At 38.5% G+C, this 22,715-nt stretch overlaps 1 protein-coding gene and 1 long non-coding RNA gene across 14 annotated transcripts in view; one reads left to right on the top strand and one right to left on the bottom strand.

Annotated features, from left to right (window-relative positions):
* LOC137345025 (uncharacterized) overlaps positions 1-22,715 on the bottom strand; it is an 87,939-nt gene that overhangs the window by 45,825 nt on the left and 19,399 nt on the right. For all 3 annotated transcript variants that reach the window (XR_010968536.1, XR_010968538.1, XR_010968537.1), the window contains exon 2: positions 21,482-21,729. This is a non-coding gene — a long non-coding RNA (uncharacterized lncRNA). The remainder of the gene's footprint in view (positions 1-21,481; positions 21,730-22,715) is intronic.
* ksr1a (kinase suppressor of ras 1a) overlaps positions 1-22,715 on the top strand; it is a 153,111-nt gene that overhangs the window by 123,750 nt on the left and 6,646 nt on the right. For 4 of the 11 annotated variants that reach the window (XM_068008388.1, XM_068008396.1, XM_068008398.1 and 1 more), the window contains exons 6-20: positions 762-831; positions 2,187-2,270; positions 3,331-3,392; positions 5,362-5,471; positions 6,556-6,718; positions 7,706-7,747; positions 8,006-8,063; positions 9,388-9,436; positions 10,274-10,665; positions 11,318-11,414; positions 12,551-12,684; positions 14,230-14,361; positions 14,711-14,846; positions 15,792-15,925; positions 19,557-20,599. In XM_068008388.1, the coding sequence (XP_067864489.1) occupies positions 762-831; positions 2,187-2,270; positions 3,331-3,392; positions 5,362-5,471; positions 6,556-6,718; positions 7,706-7,747; positions 8,006-8,063; positions 9,388-9,436; positions 10,274-10,665; positions 11,318-11,414; positions 12,551-12,684; positions 14,230-14,361; positions 14,711-14,846; positions 15,792-15,925; positions 19,557-19,752 (1,859 nt within the window). In that variant the 3' untranslated portion in view covers positions 19,753-20,599. Of the gene's footprint in view, positions 1-761; positions 832-2,186; positions 2,271-3,330; positions 3,393-5,361; positions 5,472-6,555; positions 6,719-7,705; positions 7,748-8,005; positions 8,064-9,387; positions 9,437-10,273; positions 10,666-11,317; positions 11,415-12,550; positions 12,685-14,229; positions 14,362-14,710; positions 14,847-15,791; positions 15,926-18,533; positions 18,706-19,556; positions 20,600-22,167; positions 22,711-22,715 lie in introns of those variants that run through there. The other 7 variants (XM_068008394.1, XM_068008389.1, XM_068008393.1 and 4 more) reach the window with 7 other exon arrangements.

Here is a 22,715-nt window from a genome sequence, read left to right as displayed (position 1 = left end):
ATTTTCCCCCAGTTCTTTTTTGGTTCTCTGGACCATGAACCATTTTGTGAGCAGGTAGGTCACTTGCTGATGCTACATTGTAAGTAATCGATAGGAAGTGCAAGGGTAGTCTGAGACGTCACTGCCTGATTTTTATGTCCTTTTGGAAACCTCAGCACTCCCCTTGATTTTTAACTTGGAAATAATCATTTGGGGAATTGTGGATGTAATATGTTAGTACATTGATGTACGATGCCACTGGGCCACCCATTGTATTTATTTTTGGCAATGACTGATATACGCAGCAGGTTCTTTTAAATATATGCAGTTTCAAGTCTATGCATGCATTTTATCCACCATTCCTTTAATTGGAGATTTGCATCTATGAAAATAATGAGCTTTTGTGCAGCTAAGTGTGTTTCAACTGGTTTCTAAAACTGACAGACTGGCTGCCCAAAATCTTATTCTAACACTTGGGGCTTTAGTGGTCTGAGGGCTTCTATTTTAATTAAGTTGGAAGTGCTTGATGGTGTTTCAAAGACACATAATTTAAACTTTTAAAAGTGTTTACTTGTAAATACAGCAAAACCTGCCTGATACACAATATGAGCACCCTTGTCCATAGTGGCCATCCAGGACAATGTTAATGTTTCAAATTTGGTCCTGCATTAAAACTACCACTGGTCTGTTAAGCCCAAATAATGTTTGTCTCCTTTTTTTAAAAACTGTTTTAATTCCTTTGAAAGTCAGTTTAAATATAATCTCCTCTTCTTCCTTTGTAGACACTTTACATGTACCGCGGGGATCCCCTCAGATGCTACGAACTGATTTTGGGCTTTCCATCACACACAGGCAAGTAATGAGAAACCAGAATCAAGTAGTTAAAGACCCAAGCAAAAAGTTTAAGTATTTTAATGCAGTGGTACTCAATACGGCTTAGGGCCTCCTGCTCCATGTGCCTCTGGCCCTTCACTCACAGCCTATCTGGTTGGATTCAATATTATTCTGTCTCCTTTTCTTGCTGTCCGACCAAAGAAGACAAGGCCAGGCCATTCAGAGTTAGAATGCAACGAGAAAGTAGGATTTACTCATTCCACACAGCAAATGAAATATAATTGAAATATAACTATTAAGTCAAGCTAATAGTTCTGTAATGTTCCCTCCCCCTTCCTGCTGGGAAGTGTCTCGTATCCACTTGACAGCTGCCCATAAAAGGATGATTGAAATCAGGAATTTATTTTGTGGGGAACTGCAGGTTGGGTCCCGCATCTCTTCACCGTGTAACGCAGTGTGTTGTAGCAAGTCGTTAGTTGGGATTGCGACTGCCAACAAGTTAATGAGTGACACTAATTGTTTTAACGGAACCAGTTCTGTTTGTTTATGCCATGTTTAAAGGAGTTGATTTAAAACTTGTACATTACCACATTGGTGAAAATAACTGAATCCTTTGGTAAATGAGTCTACTGAATTCCACATTTTAAAAATTACATTTCTGACAAATAATCTTATTGAAAATGTTCAGTATGTACTTTACAGTTTGTGTTCACACCTTACAATCCACAATTTGTTGCTGCTGTTGAGCTCCCAGAAGTCAGTCTTGCCAGAAACTTGTCTGGTTGGAGCTTAATGGTACTGATTTTGAATGTGGGATTGAATTTTGGAAGTATTATAAATGGAAAATTATCATACCCCTTTTTAGAGGATATGACAATGTTACATATATCTGGTTATGAAAGCAGGCTTCTAATTATAATGGTTATATCACTGAATTAAAAACTTATCAAAGATGATAAAAGTTATATCAGTGACTTGCTTTCAGGACCAGTGTTCAAGTGTTTTCACTATATGATTATGAATTGGATAAATTCTCTCTACTATGTTAATTTCCTCTCATTTATACAGTACTCAGGTCAAAGAAGTGGAAAATTGCTTTTTGATAAGAATAGTATTGAACAGTGTTAATTGACACATGAAGCAATGGAGTGTTTTTAATCATTCCTTCAATTTAATTTATTTGCTTAAAAATTGCTTGTCAGTTTTGCAAGATATCTAGGATACTGATGGGGAATCGTAGCCTTGCTGTTGACTCATATTCTATCTGGCCTTAGAAGTGCCTATTACCACTGAATGAAACAATCTTCCACTTTTCAGATATAATTGTTTCTATTACTCTTGGACTAAAAGACCTATTACATATTTGCTTTTAGGTTTTCAACAAAATCCTGGTTATCACAGACCTGTCAAGTTTGTCAAAAAAGTATGATGTTTGGCGTGAAGTGCAAACACTGCAGGTATGTTCTGCCAGAACAGTTACCTTTGTAATCATATGAATCATTAGTACAGCCAAACATGTAGTTGTAATTAATAAACCATATAATTAATGTAGCTAGAGTAAATATACTGCCTGGCATGGGTACTGTCTACGACACTGACCTGCAAAGTCGCAGGTTGAATTCCTGGTCTGTGGTTTAGTTAGCTGGTCTCAGCTTGGGCAGTTTTGGGGCCACTGCCATTATCCAAGGAGGGGGGAAATCAGTCAGGGTGTCTGCTGCTGATCTCCATCCAGTACTGTCACTTAGAAGGCGTGAGTGTGAGGGCATTGGGTGAGGACAGGATCGAGCTTGTCTGTGCTGCCTTTCATTGTTAAATATCCTGCTGACACTCCCTGTTGAGACGTGCATATAAAAGCATATATAAATCTTCTTAAGGACATCAGCTCCGCAGGATGGGGAGATCGCCTTTGTTTCATAAAAGCAAATAGTCAAATTTCCTGAGGGGGAAACCCAGAAAATTCAACTTTGGTCACCAGCAAATGAAAGTCTCCATCCCGTGCAGCTGACCTATTGGAGTAGATCCCATTAACTAACTCAGCTACTCGGAAAATGTATGTTTACATTCTCTACGGAGGAAGCCTGAAAAGAAAACAATTAACCAAAACAGAATGTATTAGTGCCTAGCAATGAACTCTGAGGAAGCTCCCATCAGGAAATGGTACTGTTGCCAAAGAATTACCAGCTCCCTTAATAAAACCCAGTTAACGGATATCAGTAAAACTACTTTGTCTCTGAAGCCAAAGTAACATGGCTCATGAATAGGCTCTGCTGCATAAAGTCTTAATATAAATACCAAGTTTTTAAAAAAGCACTTATTGCAGATATCCTAAATTATTAAATGAATATGAGCATGGCAAATTTCAAAGATGAAATATTAATGGTAAATCCCTTATGGTGTCCATTCTTTCTATTGATCTGTTGCCGAGGATCGGTAAGCTGCTATTGCTTATCTTAGTTTTGAAATAGATCAAAATAAATTTCAATGCATTTTGGTACCGTTATTTTGCTTTCCTCTTAGATTAAAGTGCCACAACAAATGCACAAAAGAAGCTCCTCCATGCCGGATATCATTTCCTCAAAGTAAGATTTCAGTTTGTAATATAGAATGTACAGCACTTTTCCCTGTGATATGTGTTGTCAGTCTCATGGTTGATTGGTTTCTGTATGTCACAGACACCCAGGAAAAAGTCACATGAAGCCATAGTTTGGAGGAGGGGAATGAAACTTTTTTTAAAAAAGATTAAAAGTTGGATGTTGCATGATGTTCCAAGCTGTAGTGATATAAAGTGGTGGGCTCCAGATTAAATGTTTCTCCATCAAACCCTCACCCACCCACCTCCCCCAACCACCATCACTCATGCCGTGTGTATGTTTTTCTCTCTCTTTTTTTCCTTCCCCCCCCCCCAGGGATTTAATGTAAAAGTTGCAGTATCCCTTCCCTTTGCCCCTCTCCCAATTGAAATATTAGTTTATCTCTTCATTGACTCATTTCATTTTTAAATCTGTATTTGTGCACAGAAGTCATTGATGAGGGCCGTAGATGCTTTAAAATCTGGGGTTGAAATCTGAGAAAGTTGCTGTGTGGCTAACCTTTTGCATATGTCAAGTTTTGATTTATTTGGAAAATATTTGTTAGGCTACCTTCTGGCTCAATGAACAAGTGCAGTACATGTATGGTACTGAGCCAGGTAGACGAGAAAGGTCCCAAGACCAACTCCTGGATTATGCTGACATGGCTGATTTTTAGCTAGGCTAACTGCAGTGTGCCACTATTAGTCTCTGCACTGGACTTTACAATAATACTTGTACCGCTTGTTATGTGCCGTGCAGTATTTGTAGTGTTGGTTATGTTTGGAGGTTAGAATGATCAACTACATTCCTGAAGTGTCATGCAGATTATCAGTGTGTACTTTGCCCTGGATTAAGACAGCATAAAACAGCTAAATGCGATTGCTCGCTTCCACAATTCCCTCTTCCTCTCTGCCTTTAAATTCCCCATTCATGCCTTTGTCACCTTGAGGATTGATTTCTACAATTCCCTCTTAATTTTACTATCTGCCTGCACCAGCTCCAACTAATTCAGAATGCAATGGCTTGCTACTTCACCCATCCTCATCACCCCCTCCCTGGTCCTCAGCATGCTCCATTGGCTCCATGCTCCAGAAAATAGACTTTAAGATCCTCATCCTCGAACTCAAATCGTTTCCCAAGCTTGCTTCCTCCTCCCAATCTTAATGATGTCCTCCAGCTGTATGTCCCACTGCACTCACTCTGCTCTTCTGACGCTAGTTTGCACTTCAGTCCTTTTCCTATCGCCCCACTACCTGTAGCTGTTACTTCTGCCCTCTGGAACTCTCGTTCAATCTCTCCAGCTTGCTACCTTCCCTCCTAAAAGCCCTTCGCTTAGACTATCCACTATCCCCCCCTGCTAAAAGCCCTTCCCTTAGATTATGCCTTTGACTCTTCCCCCATAACCTCTGATTTCCCTTTCACTCCTGTTGGTTTTCTTTTCCGCTGCTGTAAAGTGCTGTGAGATGTTTCCCTTGTTTGTGAACTGTTGTTGCTGATACATTGTGGGCCGCAGATTGTATTGTGAAATTTGGGAAAGGTAGGATATTAACACCTCCATTGAAAAATGTCCGGAGTGCAAGATGACAGGGAAAAACTGCAGCCTGACCTAAGCAGGCCGAGTTTCGCACAGCAGTCATTCTTCAATTGTTTGGAATGGAAGAAGAAAGTAACTGTGTGCAAGGCCTTTCTTACTGCTGCTCACACCTAAATAAAGGGTACTTTAATTTCACATCAGATACACTTTCACATAAAACATACAATGTGTTGTCATATGATATTTTGGAACTTGGGCCGGGGGAAGGAAAGGAGCTCATGAGTCTGACGTGACCTAAAATGTTGCCCTGTGAACGTGTTAATATTTGTTCAGCCCAATTTAAGGTTTGGACCCAGGTTGCATTGTGCAGAAGCAATGCATATAAAAATACATTCTGTTGTATTTTGAGAATCCAGTAACTAAAGTTTTTCCTCTGTTGCCTAGTATCATCAAGAATTCGAAGAACAGAGTCTGTACCATCTGATATAAACAATTCTGTGGATAGGCCTGCGGAGCTCCAGTTTGGCACTCTTCCAAAGGCACTAAATAAAAAGGTACCACACGCTAACTTTGTAGATTTGAGTGTGTACAGTTTTGTATTGTTTTTAAATAAAGTGTTGTAATATTGATTGTAGGTGGCTTACATTGGTAGTAAATATCATGTTTTAGTGCATAATTTACTTCTAATATTTTTTTCATAAACACATACTGAGAATCAAACAGTACAGAAGGGGGACATTTGGCCCATCATGCCTGTGCCAGCTCTTTGAAAGAGCTATTAGCCCCACTTCCCTGCTCTTTCCCCATAGCCTTGCAAATGTTTCCTTATCAAGTATACATACTTCTTATATGTAATGTGGTTCTTCCTTCTGGTTAAACAATTTTACCTAAGTTTCATTCTGTAATAATGGCCTATTCACCAACAAATAATTGGAATACAAGAATGTACAGGACCAGAAAAGACCACTGCAGTCCATCTGGCTGGTCCCAAAGCTTTTTTAAAAAAGCATATGGTATACCTTCAATTGTTTCTTTATCCAGCACCCTCTTGAATTTGCTAACATCACCCGCTGTCTCCTTGGGCAGTTCCACACATTCACTGCCTTCTGTGAAATACTTAAACCAGAGCTGTCTTTTCATAGTCTCTCTTTTTGAGTTTGAGTCTCTGTTTTCAGTCTTGGGAGCTTTTTTTTAATAAAGAAGGTTAGTGGCCATATGAGGCATGAACTCACATCCCTAAGATTAAAGGGTTCTACACTGAAACATCAGGGTAACATCTGCAAATACATCTATCGCACTGGAAACATGTTTAAAAAGCTAACATACATTTTTGTCAGAAATAAGATCCTATAATAAGTCTCTGAATACTGAATGAGGATTTTAAACAAGTATTCTAATACATTCTTAGAACACTGAAATTAAGAAATGTCTTCTGAACATCTGTATAATTTAGCCTTTTTAGCAACATAATGTGCACATTGTTTACAGCTGTTCACAGAAACCTTTAATGTAGCATATTTTGGAAGTAAACATAATGAAATAAAATGTAAAAGTTGGGCTGTGCTGCAAATCATTGCTCATTGTAATGCAAATTAGTAAATATACAAGTGGTCAAATTCAAATATAACTTTTTTTTAGCAGGATCATGCACCAGTTCCTTTAGATTCCAGCAGCAACCCATCTTCAACAACTTCTTCAACTCCATCTTCTCCAGCACCTTATCAGTCTTCCAATCCTCCCAGCGCTACCCCACCCCCTAACCCTTCACCAAAAGGTCACAGAGACAGGTTCAAATTTCCAGGTAAGTCTTTAAAATATAAAGGTATGGGTGAAAAACCCTTTTATTGAAAATTTTTAATTGGGCCAAATGGTTAACACCATTGCTCTCCTTTCACGCCCAGAGCTATTTTAAAAACAAAACCTGCTCCTTTGGGGAATTGTAAAATCCAAATTGAAACTAGTTTTTAATATTGCAAATATGTACAGTCATTCTGTAAATCTTAAAAAAAAAAATTACTTCACTGCTTCCCCCTTTCTACCTTCTTTGGTCTATAAACCAACAATAAGTGCTTTTGCACTGTGTATTTGACCCAATCTTTTGTTTCTCTCCTTTTTCCTTTTCTGCGCTCTCCTTTCTCCCCCCCCACCCCAATACACACACACCCCAAAAGACAGAGCAGTCTTTCATCAAAAATGTTTTCAAATGGTAGCATAGCTGAGAATTGGTGAAACATTCCCATTGAGGATAGCTGGGATTCAAATTGGGGCCTCCTGAATAGGAATCTTGATGTATTGCAGGAACTATTAGTTCCCATTCTTTTGTAACATTTTTTGACTTGGCACATTATAAGATGTGGAAACATCCTCTTGCAACAGGCTATAGGTTAAAAGAAGCACACACAAACAAATTTGACCGCTTTAGAAAATGGTATTCTATAATTGAGGAGTCCTTGAGAAGTTAAAAACGTGCAAATATTTGAAGACTGTAATATGGAAAGCATTAAATGCAGATAATGAAGTTTCACCAAACCCTACCAAAAATTATATTAGATAGAAAGGAGGAGCATTGTTTAGGCAACACATTTCTGGCTGCCGCTCTGCATTGTTTTTCAGTAGGTCAGAACTGTTTGAATATGCTGCTGAAACAAAAAGTCACCTTTCTAGAGATAATCAATAAGAAATGCAAGATGGGTCTATTTAATAAGAAAGATGATTGCTGGCTACTATCCTACAGTTTCTTAACTGATTTGTTATCTATTCTTCTGCCTGTGTGATCTTTTTCCCCAAGCTGCGTACTACTTTCATCATAGACAACAGTTTATCTTCCCAGGTGAGTAACAAACCTAGTCTTTTCTACTAATGCCCTTTCTCCCTCCACCTTTTTTCAGTCTTTGCACTTGTTTCTTAGCGAGAAAAAAACCTCTTCACATTACTAATCCGTATTAAGTAGTAATAACAGCGCACTGTTAGCATTTAGTTTAGTCATTTTCACTTAGCTATTTTAGTGGATCAGTTTGTGTAGAATTGTACAATCAGATAAGTGTTCTATCTTACTGACTGTGTTTTGTTTTGACTTTTTGTCATTTAGATGTTCCTAGCCCTTCGTTGCATGTCACTTTACAGCCCGACAGCTCTGAAGACACTAAGTAAGGATTTACTTTCTCCCTTATATGCCATGGAGTAGTATGTGAAAGTTAAAAAAAAATTAGATAATAAAAGTCAGTTCATTTGTGGATAACTAAACTGTGCCACAGGGTGCTAGGCAAGAGGTTTATGTCAATAATTTCCCTGTTTGGCAAGTTTCTAGTATCAGTCATGTGTGGCAGAGACTAAAATAGCCACTGCAGCAACTCACTTGCTTTCCTGTAACAAATAATGGTTGCAAATTTTCAGAGGCCTGGGAATAAGTTTTGCCTGCCCAGCTTCTCCACCAGGCAATGTTACGTTATGATGTGGGGAGAGGCTTACCTATATGGGAGAAAAGAACGTTTTTAAAAACCACTAGTTTGAATGTTTACTATTGAATTGTATTCATTTTTTGATGGTGACATAATAACTTTCTCTTTTTAGTTGTGTATGAACTTTGTTCAAAACAAATATTGTTCCAGTGCATTTTACTCTTTTTTTTCCTTTCATTCCCATCCTCCACCTCTGCATCAATATCATTGTCCTCTGTCATCAATGTCACTTTGCAACAAGTGCTTTGCGTAATGCCTTCCTCCAATTGCTAATTTTGCTCCAGTCCATTACATTGGTTTGACATCACTACAGAGTTCAGTATTGTTGATATTGATCGCAAAATGAAAACGGAACCAAAATCAAGATTTACTGTCAGTTTGAGATGCTACGGGGTATTTGCTATCAGGTTGCTTGTGTGTGAATCAATTATGCAATGAGATGGAGTATTGGTTTTCATTTTTTACTGAATCAGAAGTTGCATTTCATTGTATTGATTGCTTTTATTTTAAGGGTTACAGTAAGTTTTCCCTCTTTTTAATGTTGGGAATCCTGCATTGAGTCACTATACAGCTTACTTGTAGTCAGTGAGATAGTATAGCGTTCCACACTGCTGCTTGTAGTGCTAGACATGGGTTTATCGCCATGGCTCAAAAAGTTAGGATAATCTCAGGCAGGTTTGTTGTGTGGAAGGGGTGACAAAAGTCTTACTGTCATTTTAAAACATTCACAAATTTCAATATGTTGCCATAGTTGAACTGTATTCCTAACAAGTTAAACAAGATGAAAAAGAGTTATTGCTATGCACATTGAATTTAAGTGCAGAAATTGTTATTTGCATCTTGCGACTGTTTGGCTTGGCTTTTCAGCTTCAAAATATCCAATCAGAGTTCGATTTTTGGTTCTGCTTGCCTGGTTATCTCATTCAGATTTGCTTAGAATTAGACTTTTATCCCTCTATTGCTGGGTTGTTATACAGGTATCAAAGTATAGAGTATGTTCTTTCTTTTACAGTACTGTAGAGGAAACTGAGCCAAAAGCTGCTGAAGATCTGGATGCAGAGGTATGTTGGCATTAAATAACCAGGACAATGCAGTATTATTGAATGCTGTTATAAAGTTTTGTAATGCAAAATGTTTTTGGATGTGGTGTAGCCATGCATCTGCACTCAAAAATGAAGCTTACACCCACATTTGAGATATGAATATTATCTTCTGACCCGATGCATTGGTCTTTTTTTCAGACAGAAACACGTAGTGGTGTATGTGCATTTCATCCAGGCAGCAAAGGCTGCCAGGAAAAAGAATACTTCATTTAAACATTTTATTAAGGCTTTGTAAAGAGTATAATTAAAATAACTGATTCTATCTAGATTGGGAATTACTGGAAATAATTAACTTGCAATTGCAGAACTTAAAGGAAAGTTGCTCAAAATATATACAAGTGATCCACACTTGCATTTGTACATTTTATATTTGCTTGAAATAAAATTGCGAATGAAACTCTTATTAAAACTGTAAACAAGAAGCTTAATGCAGGAGGCAGTAACTCAGCGTGCTGGTGTTCTTGTGCTGCAGTGTGGTGGGATGAAGGCTTATTGATAAGAATTTTGCTCGACACATTTGCTGATGATCTCTATATAGTTTGGGAAGAGCAAAGAGGCCAAGCACCTCTCCTCAGGAGGTGAGAAAATAAAGTGACCCAGGTCAATTCTTGTGCACTTCTTGATCGGTTCAAGTCGGAGGTTAGTGGAAGCCTTGGAGCAGATTATCTGCCAGCCCTTCAACATAAGAAGTACTAAAGAGTGGAGAGTACCAAAGTACATTAAAAATAAGAGATTTAAAATCCAATCAAAATTTGATTCATACAATTGAGTTGTCCCTTTCCTATTTACTTTCAGAATGAAGATCAAACAATTGATGAGGAGGCTAATAAATCAGAATCAGAGTATGAGACTGATGAGGTGGATGACTTGCCAAATACTAGGTCCCACTGGAAAGGACCAATTTCTCGCAAGGCCAGCCAGACAAGTGTCTTCCTACAGGAATGGGACATCCCGTTTCACGAATTGGAAGTTGGAGAGCTGATTGGCAAAGGGCGATGGGGCAAAGTTCATAAAGGACGCTGGCACGGAGAAGTGGCAATTAGGTTGTTAGAGATTGATGGGAATAATCAGGATCACCTGAAATTGTTCAAAAAAGAAGTGATGACTTACCGGCAAACGAGACATGAAAATGTGGTACTTTTCATGGGAGCTTGTATGCATCCTCCTCATTTAGCCATTATTACAAGGTAAATAAAATATGAATGGTCTGTATATTTTTTTTGTATTGCAATCCTGCTGTATTCATCAATGTACATACAAGACGTCAGACACTGAGTTGAATTATCTGTGTAAAACAGCACCTGTTTTCTCTTTCCTCCCCCCCCCCCCCCCCCCGCCCCCCCTCGCAAAAGTAGTATTTATTTGAACAGGGCAAAAATGGACGGCTGTCTTGTAGCATAGTATGTTGGTGCAGTGCACTTGCACTACACTGACCCTAATTGGTCTGCTCCTTCTTGATGGAAAGTTGCCTTTTTCAGGGGCTCTTGCTGAGGAGAGGAAAATCTTCGGTGGTTCTACATGGGATGCTGTTTTGGGATGTCCTAGCTGGCCACAAAGGCATTACCAGAAGCCGTAGGAGAAATTTGCAATTGTGTGCCTCCTCTCTGCCATTGTGCATGCCATGTTTAACCCACCTTCTCTCGATTGATCAATGAAAAGTCTAAAAGTTAATTGGAGAAATCAGAATGTTGTTTAGCTAAACATACCTGCTTCTAGTTAACAATTTCCATTCTGGTTTTAGTTTGCTTTCCCAAAAAGCCTAACTCCTAATTTTAAGTGTTGTATGATATGATATTTTCTGGTTGTGTGTGTGTAATCAGATACATTTTTATTTTTTAGTTTCTGTAAAGGACGAACACTCTTCTCATTTGTGAGAGATTCCAAAACCACACTGGATATTAACAAGATGAGGCAAATTGCACAGGAAATTATAAAAGTAAGTTTATATTAGAGGCTTTTAATGGAAATTTCTCTTTATTGAATGATGCATAATTAAAATTTAATTGTCTTTTAAACAATATTTCAAATAGAATTAAAATTCTGTCCCCTTGACAAAAGTGTGTCATTGTCAGTGTTCAATGCTTGAAAGGGGACCTCTTTATCAGTTACATACCAACGGGCCAATATATAATGAGCTTTAGCAAAAAACTAGGATTGCAATTTTACAAGAACAGTGGGGTGTGATTTCTGCTCTAGAACAGTGAGGGGTGTGATTTCTGCTCTAGAACGGTGGGGGGATTTCTGCTCTAGAACAGTGGGGTGTGATTTCTGCTCTAGAACAATGGGGTGTGATTTCTGCTCTAGAACAATGTGGGTGTGATTTCTGCTCTAGAACAGGGGGGTGATTTCTGCTGTAGAACAGTGGGGTGTGTGTGTGATTTCTGCTCTAGAACAGTGGGTGTGTGGTTTCTGCTCTAGAACAGTGGGGTGATCATGCCACATATTCATAACTTTTTAAAAGGACATGTTTGAATTTTGTCATGGGATGGTTAAATACTAATTACATAGATACCTGCAGTGGTTTCATCCTGTCTTTGGGGTTTGCATTTATTTTCCCTCTGCCTCAGTGTCTGTGCTTCTGCCTTGGGCAGGCACCATTGTCCCTCTCCATACAGTTGTTTCCCTCCCCCACCACCCCCACCCCCGCCTTTATTGTTGTATATTTCCCACCAGGCTCTTCCAAATTGTCAACAAAGCAGCACTATTCTGTCTCGTGGTACTTGAAAGCAAGAAGTATTTTTCCATCTAAGCAACAACTTTAAATTCTTCAATCTGATTTTATAGGTATTATGTTACAGAAGGTTCCAGTTGACTGCCATTTTAATCCCTTTTCTCTCTATTATACAGTTTATAGTATCTCCTCTGCTCCTCATGTCTGGAGGACAGTCAGACAGACTGAGCTCCGTGTACCAGTTTTTCCTTTTACACGCACTCTTGAAATTTTACATTTGTGTTCTATCAAACATTTATACTCTTATTTTGGTCTTCGTATTTCTTATATCGGTGCAATTAATTCCTTCCCTTATAAATCTAATTCCCCCACTGTACACTACAAATTCTTTTTTATTCTAGGGGATGGGGTACCTTCATGCAAGGGGTATTGTGCACAAGGATTTGAAATCAAAGAATATCTTCTACGACAATGGAAAAGTTGTAATCACAGACTTTGGACTGTTTGGTATATCTGGTGTGGTACAAGAGGACAGGTGAGACAAAAAGGCACTCACTGGGATATTCAGTGTCAGCTGTGGAAAGGATTGTGTTTACTTTCTTGCAAATTTTTTCTGTTATTTTTATTCCCTCTTTCCCCCCCCCCCCCCCCTCTGTCCTTTCAGTGTTGGCTTCTTGTGAGGATATGGTTCCACAGGTGCTGGTTGTCCTCTGGTACCTCACCTACGTTGCTAATATTCATGTGTGAGCCTCAGTAGTATGAATGAGTGGCTGTTCTTGCCTGAGGGGCAACATGAAATTCGATCCTGTCCTCACCTGATTCCTACATTCATGTCCTCCCAACAGGGGTCACTGGATAGTGATTTGGTGTGTCATCCTTGGGTGATTTCCCCATCCCAAACGGAGATGTTGCAACAATTGTAGGGCCCCTACCATGACTGAGATTGGCTTACTCCAAAAGGACTGGAGATTGATGGCTCAGCTACTTAAAGGATAAATTTGCTAAGTCATTGGGGGACCATGTGCAAAGGTTAAACAGTAGTTGACTTGAGCAGTCCAATTAATATTTTGAATCAAGCCTTTTATTGGGAATAGTTTTTTTTAAAAAAGTTGATAGTTGAAAAATCTGTGCTTAAATACAAGTCCAGATGAAATATTAGGAATGTATTAATTGATGAAAAATGCAGTCATTGTTTCCTTGATTCTGGCATGATGTAGTTCCTAAATATTAAAATAAACTTTGCTTTTCTAGTGTGCTTTGAAGAGAAAGCTATTTTAATTGATAGTGGGTGGCAAGATTTCTTTGTCAGTTGAAAACAATGGCCATTATTTCAGGATGACTATGAATCACAGCCATATGATGGGCAGAGAGTGATTTTCCTTCTTGTGACTAAGAGGGCAATAATATTAACCCCCAAAGGACTGCAGTAACATTTCTGAACCGAGCCTGCAAATATTGCAAGATTACAGTATTGCAGAAGTCCTACCCCACAATGTTGCTTTTGAATATGGATCCACATTGTTTACTGTGAAGAAAGTTTCACTGCCTGTATTTTCTCACCGAAAACTCAGCTGGTTTTCTCATAGAAGTCCATTTTTTTTATCTTGGTATGATGAGGTTGGATTTAATTAAAAACCGTTGTTTAATTTCTTTCATTCTGTGGATAAATGCACCTTGTGACATTGTACTGAATCAGACCAGTAACATCCCATAGTATGTGCTGATAGCTGGTTGGCAATGGATGCACTACAATTGGCTTCTGTATCACTAGGCTGGCATCAAGTGGGATGGAAATCTGGCAGAAGCCCTGTTCCTAAACATTATCCACCTGTTTGGGTATGGATGGGATGATGCTTGACTGTGATGGCCCATGTAGTCAAATATCCTCAAGTTCACACTTAAGAATGGCCTCATGAACAAGGCTGCTAGTGCTCATTAAACTGTATCCCGCCATGAGTTGGTGCTTTCAAAAGAGTGGGAATCTTTTAAATATCTTGTACATTTTCTAATTTGGAGTTACTAGGTATTCAAAACTAGTTATATTAAAATGAGGCTTCTTATTCTTACAAAATCATGACAGAAGAGAGAATGAGCTCAAGCTGCCAAATGGATGGTTGTGCTACGTAGCTCCTGAAATAGTCCAAGAAATGTATTCAGGCAAGGATGAAGACAAGCTCCCTTTTTCAAAGGCAGGAGATGTATATGCATTTGGGTAAGATCTAAAACTCCTATTATGCCTGTATGTTAGCCATAGCTAATAATAATTGTTAGAAAAAAATGATTTTTATTATAATTCTTTTTCTGTGGAAAAAAATAATTTCCTGCAATGCAAGGCCCCAAAATTTTATCCATGGATCTATGTACAGGCGGTTTGTAATTTAGTGGGGTGTAATTGGGGTGCATTCCAAGTTAACTAGTTAGTTGAATGTTTCAATACAACATATAGTATTGGTATAGTATGAGTTGGAGATTTTTTTTAAAACCTCTAATTTTTCATAATGTGAATTTCTGTTTTTTTTCCTATGGTTTTTGATATTCAGTTAGTTTCCTAATTCTTGCAGGACTATTTGGTATGAACTTCAGGCAAGGGATTGGCCATTCAAGAACCAACCTGTAGAGGCAATAATCTGGCAAGTTGGCAGTGGGGAAGGAGTCCAGAATCTGCTAGCTCAGATTTCCTTTGGAAAAGAAGTGACAGTAAGTAAGGGTTGTCGCAGACCTGCTGTTTGTTTGTGCAAGTGTTACATTGAGGCATTACAAAGACAATAGAATCTCAGCATTGTTATTTTTAAAAATCTTTTTTATATACTTACAAACATTTTAAGCTAGCAGGGGCTTGAACCTTCTATTACTGTGACTCCTTTCATTTGAACAAAGAAATTTAAGAGGATATTGTATTTGAAAACCTAAGCTTTATAGTTAGAGTACTGTGCTATTTTGGGATCTCTAAAAATTGCAATCATGTTATGAATAATGGTTAAGCCCCTCCGATGGCCTCAAGGGTAAACGCACTGCCTGGTATAACTAACACAGGTAGAGCAGAGCATCCAAGGTTCAATTCCCAGATTGTGCGCAGTTAGCTGATCTTCCAGATGGAGCACTAAAATTAACCGCAATTACACAAATTAACCTTCAACCCATCACTTACTCGAAATAAACACAGAAAATGCTCAAAACACTTCTTAGGTTAGTCAGCATCTGTGCAAAGAACAGATAAGTTAACCTTTCTGGTGTAAACTCTTTGTCAGAACTGGAAGAAATTACAGATGAATAGCAATTAAAACTACAGAACAAAGAGGAGGGGGGAACGTGTGCACACACGCAAAATGACTTAAATGGAAAACAGAAGGTGGTTAAATAGCTGAAGTGATATTGAAGACATTTTTGAGACAGCGCTTGTGAATAACTGAGACAATGGGGAATATGGCAAGTAGGAATTGAAGTAGGAAAAACTGGCAAAGCAAAGCAAGCTCCAGCAGCCTAAGAGTGTGGGAGTAGAAAAAAGTTTAACTACACCAAAAGTGCATGGTGTTCTGACTGAGGGTCCCCACCTCAAGGGCCAACCTGGACCCACTGGTATCAAGTCCGCCATCAACAAAGGAGGAACTGAAACACTAACGACTTGTTCTTCTTGCTCTATAGGAAATTCTGTCCGCATGTTGGTCTTATGATCACAATGAGAGACCAACTTTTACTCAGCTGATGGACATGCTTGACAAACTGCCAAAACTCAACAGGCGACTTTCTCATCCAGGCCACTTCTGGAAATCTGCAGAGTTAGTATCCCATAATTTTCTGTTCTGTGCCTTACATTGTAGTGATTCAATCTACTTGATATCATTTGTTTTTTTTTTCCTGACTCAATTGTTAGTTGTTAGCAGTGCCTGTGCTTACTGGTCTAGCCTTTCAATCCATGCCCTGCTGGCATATATTTAGATTTTTTTTGGTCTGAAAGTGACCATTTAAACTGCAGAAATTTAACTGGAGTTTTTAAAATTTTGCCATATACATAAGTTTATCAGCAATTCAAAGTGATTTATTATAATGATTTAGTCTTTTTATTAGTTCGTTTTCTATGTTTATAATGAAATTAACTTTCTTCCTGTTCTGGGCTTTTTTAAAAAAAAAGAGCAGGCAGGTATGATACCAGGCTTCTACCAACACTGCTTGTGTACAATTAATGTAAGGAATCTTACAACACCAGGTTATAGTCCAACAAATTTATTTTAAAATCACAAGCTTTCGGAGATTATCTCCTTCGTCAGATGAATGAATGAAAAGGTTCTCAAATCGCATATCTTATACTATGTCCCAACATAGTATAAGATATGCGATTTGAGAACCTTTTCATTCATTCATCTGACGAAGGAGATAATCTCCGAAAGCTTGTGATTTTAAAATAAATTTGTTGGACTATAACCTGGTGTTGTAAGATTCCTTACATTTGTCCACCCCAGTCCATCACCGGCATCTCCACATCATGTGTACAATTACTGAGAGAGGGGCTCAGGATGACACTTCTTTTCCTTCTACGAAAGCATCTGGCCGTTGACATTTTCCCAACAGTCCAGCTAAGATTAGTAACTCTGTTCGGAATCTAAATAGGTACCTTATGGTATGGCATGTTAGGGAGTTATGTGAAAACTTATTTGTCTGTTGGTCTTTTGATGCTAATAATGCTGTTTGGTTACGTGACTCGAATACAAAACTCTGAGATGCATCCAATCATTTTTTTAAAAATCACAAACCTGGGACTTATTTTGGGGGCAAGTGTGTGGCATTTATAGTACCTACTTCTGCACTACTTGTCTTTAACCTATTTGTTTTCTGGTATTTTCATCATTTCCATAAGAGTACATAGAAAAATGAACCTGTCTTAACAATTGTATTGAGCGACTTTAAGTTTGTAGTGACCTCCTACTTATCAATCCCAACAATGAATTAATGGCTCAAATTTCAACCTGATAAATCCACTATAAAATTTGGCTTGAGTTATCAGTTATTGGAAGTTTGATAAATTTTCTCCTCACAAAACTAAAATAATGAACAGTCAGAATGTAATTAAACTGATGTCTATTGTGACAAATGTTCTTATGTGCTACTTGAACAAAATATTTTTGTTAGTGTTTTCCATTTGTCATCGGCATTAGTCATAGGAAACAATGGGGTCAACTTTTGTTTTCAGCACACGTTGGGTGGGCAGTGGGCGGGGCCATGGGGATGGCTGCCCAATGTCATCGGCAAGAGCTTTGATCCATTTTTACGGTCAGATCTGATTACAAGGATGTTGACCAGCTGCCAGTGCTGAATAAGCACTGACCAGCAGCTCACCATTTGGGGGCACAGAATTCCAGTGGCTCCTCCGTGTAGCACAACTAGAAGTAGGGCATTAAGGGGCGGTGACAATCCCGGGTTTGGGGGGTGGGAGGGGGAGGGGGAGACGACACGACATGACACGACATGACATGGAGGGACCAGATTTTTGAGGCCAGGAGATGCCCGGCCCCACAAAAATCAAAGTGGATTTTAAAATACTTAGGAGTGGCCTGCAACGGCCCCTTTAAGGACTGCTGGTTTGGCCACTCGGTTCCAGTGGCAGAGTGCACTGTTCACCTAGCAGAAGACCACAATTGCATCGGGAACCCTAAATGCAGCGTAGGAACCTGATTAAATGTTTTAAGAGTCTCCTGCCTGTTTCAGGTGGGAGCGCTGGCCACCTATTTCGAAGCCTGCTCGAAAATCGCCTAATCAATTTAATATTTTAGAAGTATTAGCTTCAAACATTCCAGAGGAGGAGTATAGATCTCTGGTGTGAATTGCACATGTTCAGCCATGTGCCACCCATCCAAAAAGTGGCATTTCAAGTGCTTTTTTTAATGCTTACTTTTCCACATATGCTAGAGTAGGTGAGAAACCTTCCACAAACTGGGTTCTGCTTGAGAGCTGATGTCAGGTATTGCATTCTGCACTCTGTGGAATGTGTAACTGCTTTGTTTTATTGTGAAAGAAAATTGAGAGTTGGCTACTTTTTTATTTTATTTATCTTTTTGTTAACTGTATATTTTTTGTTATGACTATGACTAAAAAGTTATTGCTAACACTTACTTTCTCTCTCTTTTTGGTCTGTTCATCATTTTTCTCCATCTCTCTTCCCGCACTTGTGTGAACACTCTGGTATCCTGTTGTAACTCCTTGGACATCTATAACCCTGGCCTGCTAACCTGCACTATCCTACTACACCTGACCTTTTATTTGAACACCTCGCCATTCACCTCTACTCACCACTTTGTGAATACTGTTGAACCTTGACATTTTTGCTTTCCCTTTATCTTTAATGCTTTTGGGGATATTTGAATCTTGGTGACTGTGAATCATGTTCTCAAGATGTTGGCATCCTTACTACCTCCACGAGCATCACTGGCACCAAGCCTTGCATCACCACCCTGCTTTGTAATCATCAATGAAACTTTTGAAAGGCTAATTTGGATATCATATACCTTCTACTATTTTTCTTTTGTAGTATTTCTCTTTCTAATAAAAGTAGCCATCCTTTTGATTAATGTCATTTTTCTGGTGGTGGCAGTATAAAGTGTGTTGCCATGGCTGTAACCAGTGTGCAGCAGTGGCAGCCCTTTCTAAGATGTTTTAGTTGTTTTGCTATGGGTCTCCTCGGGAATTGGGTGAAATATTTCACTGTTGATAATATGTAGATCTAAACATGTGATAGTAAACCCTGCTGAGAGAGGTTTCCAGTGGTATTTTTCTCCATATTATGATGCTGTAAGGCAGCTACAAAAAATAATTAACAAGGCTAATAGAATGTTGGCCTTTATCTCAAGGGTGCTGAAATACAAAGGGGTGGAAGTTATGTTACAGTTATATAAAGCTCTGAATAGTCTCCATTTAGAGCACCGCACCTCAAAGGATATATTGGCCTTGGATGGGGTGCAACGCAAATTCACCAGAATGATACCGGGGCTGAAAGGGTTAAATTATGAGGACAGATTGCATAGATTAGGCTTATTTCCTTGAATATAAAAGATTACGGGGTAATCTAATTGAGGTGTTTAAGATGATTGAAGGAGTTGATAGGATAGATAGAGAGAAACTATTTCCTCTGGTTGAGAGTCCAGAACAAGGGGGCATAACCTTAAAATTAGAGCTAGGCCGTTTAGGGGTGATGTCAGAAAGCACTTTTCACACAAAAGGTAGTGGAAATCTGGAACACTCTCCCCCAAAAAGCTGTTCAGGCTGGGGGTCAATTGAAAATTTTAAAACAGAGATTGAAGATTTTTGTTAGGCAAGGGTATTAAGGGTTATGCAACCAAGGCGGGTAGATGGAGTTAAGTTACAGATCAGCCATGATGTAATTGAGAGGCTGAATGGTCGTCTACTGTTTCTATATAGCAGGTTGGAGCCCTCAGTGCATTGCACTGTGGAGTGTCTGGGAGCAAGTTCACATCGTGAGTCCCTGCGCAGCAAGTACCAACATGGCAGGAGGAGCACAGAGCAGAGGCCAGTTGCTTCCCCACAAGGAGGGAAGGAAAATTCAAGAGAGCATTTACCTAGGCCATGTTTACACAGCCCACCTCCTAGCTTTTGATTTATAGAGTGAAATTGAGGAGAGGCATTGGAGCAGGTCTCCAGGCCAAGGAAAGTTTGGGGTGAATAAGCTCCAAAGATGGGGAAAAAAGCTTACAGAAATATTTAAATCCTAGAGAACACAGTAAACTGTTGCATAATTCTGCATTTTCTTCTTGATTCCACATTCTCTTGAGCATTGAAATTTTCAGAAAATTGTTTCGTACTATGCAGCGTTTTGAAATATTGTAAATGGTGTTAACTTCTGAATGAGTTATTGCAAAGTCTAGTAAAACTCTTCGCCTCATAATTTCCTAAAACAATCTGTGCTAGTTAGTGGAGACCCTGTTAATGAGAACGCTTACTTAACTGATTCATTGTTTGCTTAATTTGAATGACTGAATAAAGGGGTTGCTCATCACAAGGACATTTTTGTTGAGCGGGTTTTAATTTTTTTGAGTTTGGGGGCTAAGGCAAGTGCAGGAACCTGGGGTTTATAGTGAGAAGGAACAGCCATCGAGTCATCTTGATGTTAAAGAAAAGGCAATGCAAATGTTATTGTTTAATGACAACATAAAATACACCTATGGCTTGTTTTCTGTTTAGTGGTACAGTGAAAGATTTGAAATGGTTTTGGTTGTATGTACAAAATTTAGGGAAAAAATAGGGTAACTGACTGTTTAACAAAGCTGTTATTAAAAAAAAAAGTAGTTCAATGCTATAATGATGGTCTGAAGAAACAGTGTATTTGGATATGTTGCTGATTGGTATTTTGGAAGTCTGCAAATACAGAACTATGGCCAGTTTGTTAAAGTCGGATAACCCCATGTGACCGATATTAATTTGTAATAAATTGTGATTGGAAAAGATTTTAAAATATGTTGCTATTACATTTGGCTTCTAAGATTTGTCTCTTCATTCTAAACAGTGTACTGTATCTCATTTGGGTTGTCATTTTGAAAAAAAGCCACATCAAGTAGTGAGTAACTGCTTTCACTTTTAGATATATTAACTTCCTTCCCAGCTTCAAAATTTTATGTAATTTTATTGTATCTGATCCTTTCTTATGATCTGTAATCCAATGCGCAATCTATAACCTATTAAAATATTTATTATAGTAAAAAAAATATTTAGGTAAGCAGTCATTTTCCAGTGACTGGATGCCAAAATGATAGCAAGTTTTCAATGTTTCAAAACTACTGTTTATTGCACATAATGTTTACAAAGTTACATGTTTCCAAACATTTACAAGTTGCTTATAGTTCTATATTTACCTGGACCAAAATATTCCAGTAGTTTGATGGCTTTTTGGATGGTCCAGCTTTGTTGAACAATAAGAACTAATCTATAGCAAAACCTCTTTGCCTTGCATAGGATTGTGCAATAAAGATTTTACTTCAGAATATTTTAAGTCACGGTCAAAATAATGTAGTAAATGTGCCAGTGCACTATTTTAACAGTGCTAAAATAATCAGAAGAATTGAGGGAACAAAAATACTTAGCAGAGTTACCCAAAAATAACTATATCCCTTGCATTTGGAGATATAGTTCAGAAAATGATTGTACTGCTGAATCATTCTTCCCTTAGTATACCCAAATCTGTATACCCAAATCTGTCTCAATCAGTTCTCACTTTAGCCTTTCCTGTACATAGTGTATTTTGACACCTTGTGTGCCGTATTGCCTCCGCTATACAGTTATTGCTGCTCACTAACCCTGAAAATAAACCACAAAGTAAAGTTGTACTTTACCAAGTTTCCATGCCCTTCCACTTCTGTCCTTTAGTAGAATACCTTTCCTTATGGTGTGCATCCTGAAGAGGAAACTTCCCACATGGACCCCCCAATACTCAGAACACAATTGCATGGGGTTTGTTTAGCATTCCAAGTTACAAGTCCATCTGCAATGTGTGTCTGGTGTCCTTTTTTCAAAAGAACTATTGGGCTTTGTCCAGAGGACCAGATTTAAATTGAAGTCTTGGATCTGTTGTCATTGAAATCTAGAAACAGAGTATATACAAACATTTTATCTATTTGTAGAAAAATGTAGCAATAAAGGATATTATAATATTTGAAAACACAATCCTGTGATTGAATGAGAGCATGGGCGAGTGTGGTTGATCTGTGGAAAATGGGACAATGTTGTTCAACCAAATGGGCTTTTCCTATTCCTGAAGCTGCTTATAGTATGACTTTAAAAGGGAAGTTCTCCACTACCAGGTAGATTTGGTGTAGGATTTTAGAACACAGTTGGCATTAGGCTGGTTTTATATTCAGAAATTAGCATTTTTTTCCCTACTACTCTACTGCCTGTACTAATGAAGGAAATTAAAACTGAGAGCTTGTGATTTGCAATTTTTCACAGAGCATGGTTTGAGTTGGTTTCTTTTATCTTAACACTGATTAACTTTGAACTCTCCTCTTTTTTTCCTTTCCAGGTTGTAGCTGTTGGTGCAATATCTGGGTCTGCCTTGCATGCATCCAAACTTTCTCCCCTGTGATGCAACAACTTTGGCAATCATTTCCATCGTTAAATCTTCCAAACTTAACTCTTGGAGACAACGTAACAGCAATCCCTAACCCTCCCAAGCTTCTTTGCCTTTCTGTTTTTCTTTCTCTGGGCTAATGGCTTCAAAGATAACATCGTTTGCAGAAAACCACCCTTCATACTAACAGATTGAGCCTGGTTACTTGGAAATACTTCAAACAAAATACCTGCCACTGAATTGAGTCTGCTTTTACTGCTGACTATACTAATACTACACACCTGCTGAAGAAACAAACAAAACATTTGCACTGTGTGTGGTTTTTTAACTTATTTTAAAGTCTTTATTTGATGATTAGATCTGCTCCAGATTTTTATTTTTAACTCGACTACGCAGTGATTGTTTGTCTGTAGGAATACAGTTGTCTTGTCTTTTCTGTGCAGTCACTTTCCCTGCTGTGATGGAATTGGAAAAAGTTAACCTGTTTTATTTCTCCTGTT

The sequence above is a fragment of the Heptranchias perlo genome, chromosome 28 (genome assembly GCF_035084215.1).
Source record: "Heptranchias perlo isolate sHepPer1 chromosome 28, sHepPer1.hap1, whole genome shotgun sequence".
Lineage (NCBI taxonomy): Eukaryota > Metazoa > Chordata > Chondrichthyes > Hexanchiformes > Hexanchidae > Heptranchias > Heptranchias perlo.
The sequence above is the reverse complement of the archived record's forward strand: the minus strand, read 5'-3'. Positions and strand labels throughout refer to the sequence as shown.